This window comes from Protobothrops mucrosquamatus, unplaced genomic scaffold (genome assembly GCF_001527695.2).
Source record: "Protobothrops mucrosquamatus isolate PMUCROS unplaced genomic scaffold, P.Mucros_1.0 scaffold_40, whole genome shotgun sequence".
Lineage (NCBI taxonomy): Eukaryota > Metazoa > Chordata > Lepidosauria > Squamata > Viperidae > Protobothrops > Protobothrops mucrosquamatus.
Window position 1 is genome coordinate 6,841 of NW_015386116.1, and position 4,686 is coordinate 11,526.

A 4,686-nucleotide genomic window follows, 5' to 3' on the forward strand; every position below is an offset into this window, starting at 1 on the left:
GACCCCTAGTGCTTTATCAGGAAATTGAATGCATCCAGGGACACCTAACCATTCTTCTTCTTCTTCTTGTGCCATATCCGTTATCGGACGTTGGCGATCCTGTTTTTATCAGCAGCCGCACGAAAAAGTGCTGCTGAGTTTTGTCCAAACCAGTCCCTTAGATTTTGAAGCCACGATGTTCTTCTTCTGCCTGGACCTCATTTGCCTTCAATCTTTCCCTGGAGGATGAAATGGAGTATGCCGTGTTTTTCTGGGTGTCGCATCACATGTCTGAAATATTCTAATTTTTGTTTTTTAATTGTTTTGATGATTTCCCTTGGCTTTCCCAGGCGGCTTATCCCCTCCTCATTTCTGATCTTGTCAACCCAGCTTATACGTAACAGCCGCCTGTAAATCCACATTTCAAATGCTTCTAGTCTCTTCAGGTGGCCTTCTGTCAGAGACCAATTCTCTACTCCATAGAGCAGGATAGAAAAAAATACAGCATCTGACAAGCCTGATTTTCAGTCTTAGGCTTAGGTCGTGACTGCAGAAGACCTTTTTCATTTTTGAAGAATGCTGTTCGAGCTTTTTCTAGCCTAGTCTTTACTTCAGTGGTCATGTCCCAGCTTCCATGTAAATATGAAACCCACAGCCAAACTTTTTAAATTCATGTATTTATCCAAACCATGCTTCCTCTAAGTTGGAATACATGATAGCGAAGGGAACTTCTTAATCTCTCTTTGCCATATACTTCTCCTGTTAATTCAACCAACGGTTTACAGTAGATATAAGTCAGTGCAAGTTTTACCCTTTATATTATCCAGTGGAGATGTGATGATTTAATCTGAGCATTTTGCAAATATTTTACACATTCATGATAATATTGACAAATCAAGTTCAATGTGAATGGAGTATCTCTGGGATATGATCTTGGCTCTAGGGAAGTCTGAGCAGATGTATGACCCCACCACAATATGCTAAGTTGAGCTTACTCTGGATGTAGTATGTTGTGTGAGGTCTGCTATTGTGGTTGGTAGATGATGTGTATGTTGTGTGAACTGAATCCGTAGCTGGCTTATTCAGTAAAGCACTGCTAAAGGAACCATGGCTTAGCATGTTTGGTGAGGCTTGGAACGAAATGGGTCCCAAGTGTGTAGCATGCGACAGCCAGCATGTTTAATCCAGTGAAATACTATACTGCTGATTTTATCTCATTACAGATCAAAGGCTTGCCTGAGGGGTTTAAATTTCCTAAAATTGGTTCCAATTATTCCATTCACACAGTGGAAAAAACATGGAAAGCTCTGCAGGATTTTCAGGAAGGAAATGCCATTTTCACTTTTCCAAATACTCCAGTGAAATGCGCAGGGGCGCCACAAAAGATCATGTACCTGACAGAAGCGTACCTGAGAAAGGTATGTACCAGCCACTGCCACCTAATGTTGTTGCCTAAACAGGTAACAAAAACATAATCCCAAAGACCAAGGCTATTGAAAATACACTTTTTCTAGTTTAAACTGCTAGAATATAAGCGTAAAGTATGGATAGTTTTAGAATGCTCCTCCAACTGGAAAAAAATATAAGCAGTTTTGATTAGCAATTAGGACCCAACTAGTTAAATCAGCATAAATTTGCACATAGGACTAAAACTATAGTATTCATTAAGCATATCTAATGTATTGATGCAGACGTCAAATTGAGACATTCGGATTCAGTTTAGTTTTGTATGTATCATGAATCCCATCACTGCAAATGTAAACTGTGTTTTATTAGGTGCCGTTCACCCGACAGGTTGGGTGAATCATTTACTGTGATTTCTTCAAAAACCGTTAGCTTAAATCATTTTGGGCAGACTATATAAACCCAGTTATGGATGATAAGAAATAAGGACTCTGCAGGGGGCTGGTCTAGGAGATTATTTGACTGATCAAATATAAAAGTACTGATAAGAACAAGAATTGTGAATTCAGGGATTTTCAAGAAGGCCTCACTTTTTCTTCTCATTTTTCCCTAGACTGGAAAACGGTCCAAAGCCAAGATCATATTCAACACTTCCCTCGGAGTGATATTTGGTGTTAAGAAGTATGCTGATGCTCTACTGGAGATTATCAAAGAAAGAGATATCGCCGTGAACTACAGATGGAACCTTGTGGAAGTCAGAGCAGATAAGCAGGAAGCCGTCTTTGAAAACCTGGACAAAGCTGGGGAAACGCAAGTTTATCAGGTGAGCAAATGGAATTTTTCAGGGCTTTCTAGGTGAATTTCTTGTTTATGGTTGCTTGTCTCTTTAGAAGTGGCAGGGGGGAAAAACGGGTGGATGGAGAATAGAATGAGACTTTTTGAAACATACCCACGCAGCACTATCCGTCCTTATGATATGAAAGTCAGAGGCAGCAAGATTACAGGTAGTTCTTGGTGGATAATTTTAATTCAATGCAGCCATTAGATCAGGGGTCCCCAACCCCCAGTCCGTGGACCGGCACCGGGCCGTGGCATGTCAGAAACCAGTCCACACAAGCAAAGCCCTATCCGTGGGATGCAGACAGTACATGAAACCATGCCCCCTCCGGTCCGTGGAAAAACCCCTCTCCACAAAACCGGTTCCTGGTGCCCAAAAGACTGGGGACCTCTGCATTAGATGAAACATCACACGACTTCACCACTTAGCAATAGCAGTTTCAGCTGTTAGTTCAAGGGCATCACTCTTCTCCTGTCCTGCCCCGCTCGCCTCTTTTAACGTCCCCACACCGTCTTCCCCTCATTTTTGCTCTCTTCTCTAAGTTGCTACTTTGCTGTACCCAACTGACCTTCGCCATCTTTTTCCTTCCATTGCTGACCACTCCTGACCCTGTTCACGGCAGTTACTGGCTGCTTATGGCCTTCTCTAGGAGACGTGGTGACGCAGTGGTTAGAATGCAGTATTGCAGGCTAATTCACTGTTCACTGCCAGGAGTTCGATCCTGACCGGCTCAAGGTCGACTCATCCTTCCATCCTTCCGAGGTCAATAAAATGAGGACCCAGATTGTTGGGGGCAAGAGGCCGAGTCTGTAAACCGCTTAGAGAGGGCTGTAAAGCACTGTGAAGCGGTACAGAAGTCTAAGTGCTATTGCTATTGTTTCTGCGGCTAGGGTGCCAAGTGCCCTAATTGATCACCAAAAGACCTGAACAAGTGGCTGTTAAGCAACGATTACCCGTAAGCTGTTATAGAAGAAAGGGCCAAACCTGGAAGTTCTCCAGTTTAGTTTTCTCAGTTTCTTATAGTCAAGGAACCCTCATCTCAGTTGGGGAATTTGGCGACGTCCAACCTGAGATTGCAAATCAGTCTCATTGGTGAGGAGTCCTGGGGGCTCTCTGAGCTTGGTGACTTTCCTGCAGATGTTTCATGACCAAATTAGGTAAGAACTTCAGGCACTGTTGACGTTACCTAGTTGGGTCATGAAACGTCTGCAAGAAAACCACTGTGCTTGGAGAGCACCAAAGACCCCCTCAGTTCAACCCTGGGCTACAAATATTCTCTTCTATTGGAATCTCTTTTTTTTTATTACTCTGCTCCAGTATGAAATGCTTCACGTCACTCCTCCCATGGGTCCCCCTGATGTACTGCTAAACAGTCCAGTTTCAGACGTCGCTGGCTGGGTGGATGTAAACAAGGAGACACTGCAACATGTGAAGTACCCCAATGTTTTTGGGATTGGAGACTGCACCAACCTCCCTACCTCCAAGACTGCTGCAGCGATAGGTGAGGTTAATTTTTAGGCGCTGTATTTTGCATTTCGGTCTCCTTGATGCAAGGCCAAAAGCCAGTTTTAAATGTTGAATCGAATCTTGTTGTGTCCGAGAGTATTTGACCAATTCGATCAGCAGAGAGCTATCCAATAGGATTCAATATAAGACAGTTTTCTATGGAATAGGGGAGTAAAGAGAGGGCCTCAAAGCCTATGACAGGTCACTAAAGTCACCAATTCATATAAATGGCTATGTTATTATGCTTATGCACAATTGGGCTGCTACTGGGACCATTCCCGGCATGATCCTAAAAATCTACCTGCCACCAAGTTTAAGAGTTAAACTACCTTTAAAAAGTTGTAACTCTAACTCTCCTTTCAGCAGAAATATGGGTCAAAATAAAACATTTGATCTCTTCCACAGCTGGCCAGTGTGGTGTACTTGATAAAACAATTTCATGTATCATGAAGGGCAAAACTCCCACTAAGAAGGTAAACTATTCCTGAAAAGGAACTATGTATTTGCTTCTCATTGGAACAATGGGCTTTTTTATTATTTGGGGAAATATTCGTATTTGCAATGCAACGTGATCATTTTTTAAACTCCTTTAGAACGCTCCTTCGACTGAGGTTTTATATACATCTCCAAACAATACTGTAAAAGCTGGTAGCGAAATAATGGCTTCTAATTTTGGCAACTGGATTTACCCAATGACAGTGAATTATGAGATTAAAGTGAAAAAGAATTTCTTCGCACAGTACATTAAACTCCGCAATCAGTTAAATTTAACAAGGGCTACCAGTTTGAAGGACTTTAAAAGGGGATTAAGACAAATTCAGGGAGCATGAAGTTCTTACAGCATAATATGCAAGACACCGTGTTTTTCCTGTCCTAAAAGGCATATATATTTTTGATGTTTTGTAGTATGATGGATATACTTCCTGTCCTCTGATTACCAACTACAACCGAGCGATCCT

The 4,686-nt window shown here is 42.2% G+C and overlaps 1 protein-coding gene across 1 annotated transcript in view; it reads left to right on the forward strand.

Moving 5' to 3' along the window:
* Positions 1-4,686, forward strand: part of SQOR (sulfide quinone oxidoreductase) — a gene marked incomplete at both ends in the record, with an annotated part of 6,370 nt that extends 1,684 nt beyond the window's left edge. Inside the window, 5 exon segments of the mRNA XM_015810756.1 lie at positions 1,203-1,397; positions 1,997-2,206; positions 3,539-3,722; positions 4,133-4,200; positions 4,634-4,686. Of these exon segments, the coding sequence (XP_015666242.1) occupies positions 1,203-1,397; positions 1,997-2,206; positions 3,539-3,722; positions 4,133-4,200; positions 4,634-4,686 (710 nt within the window).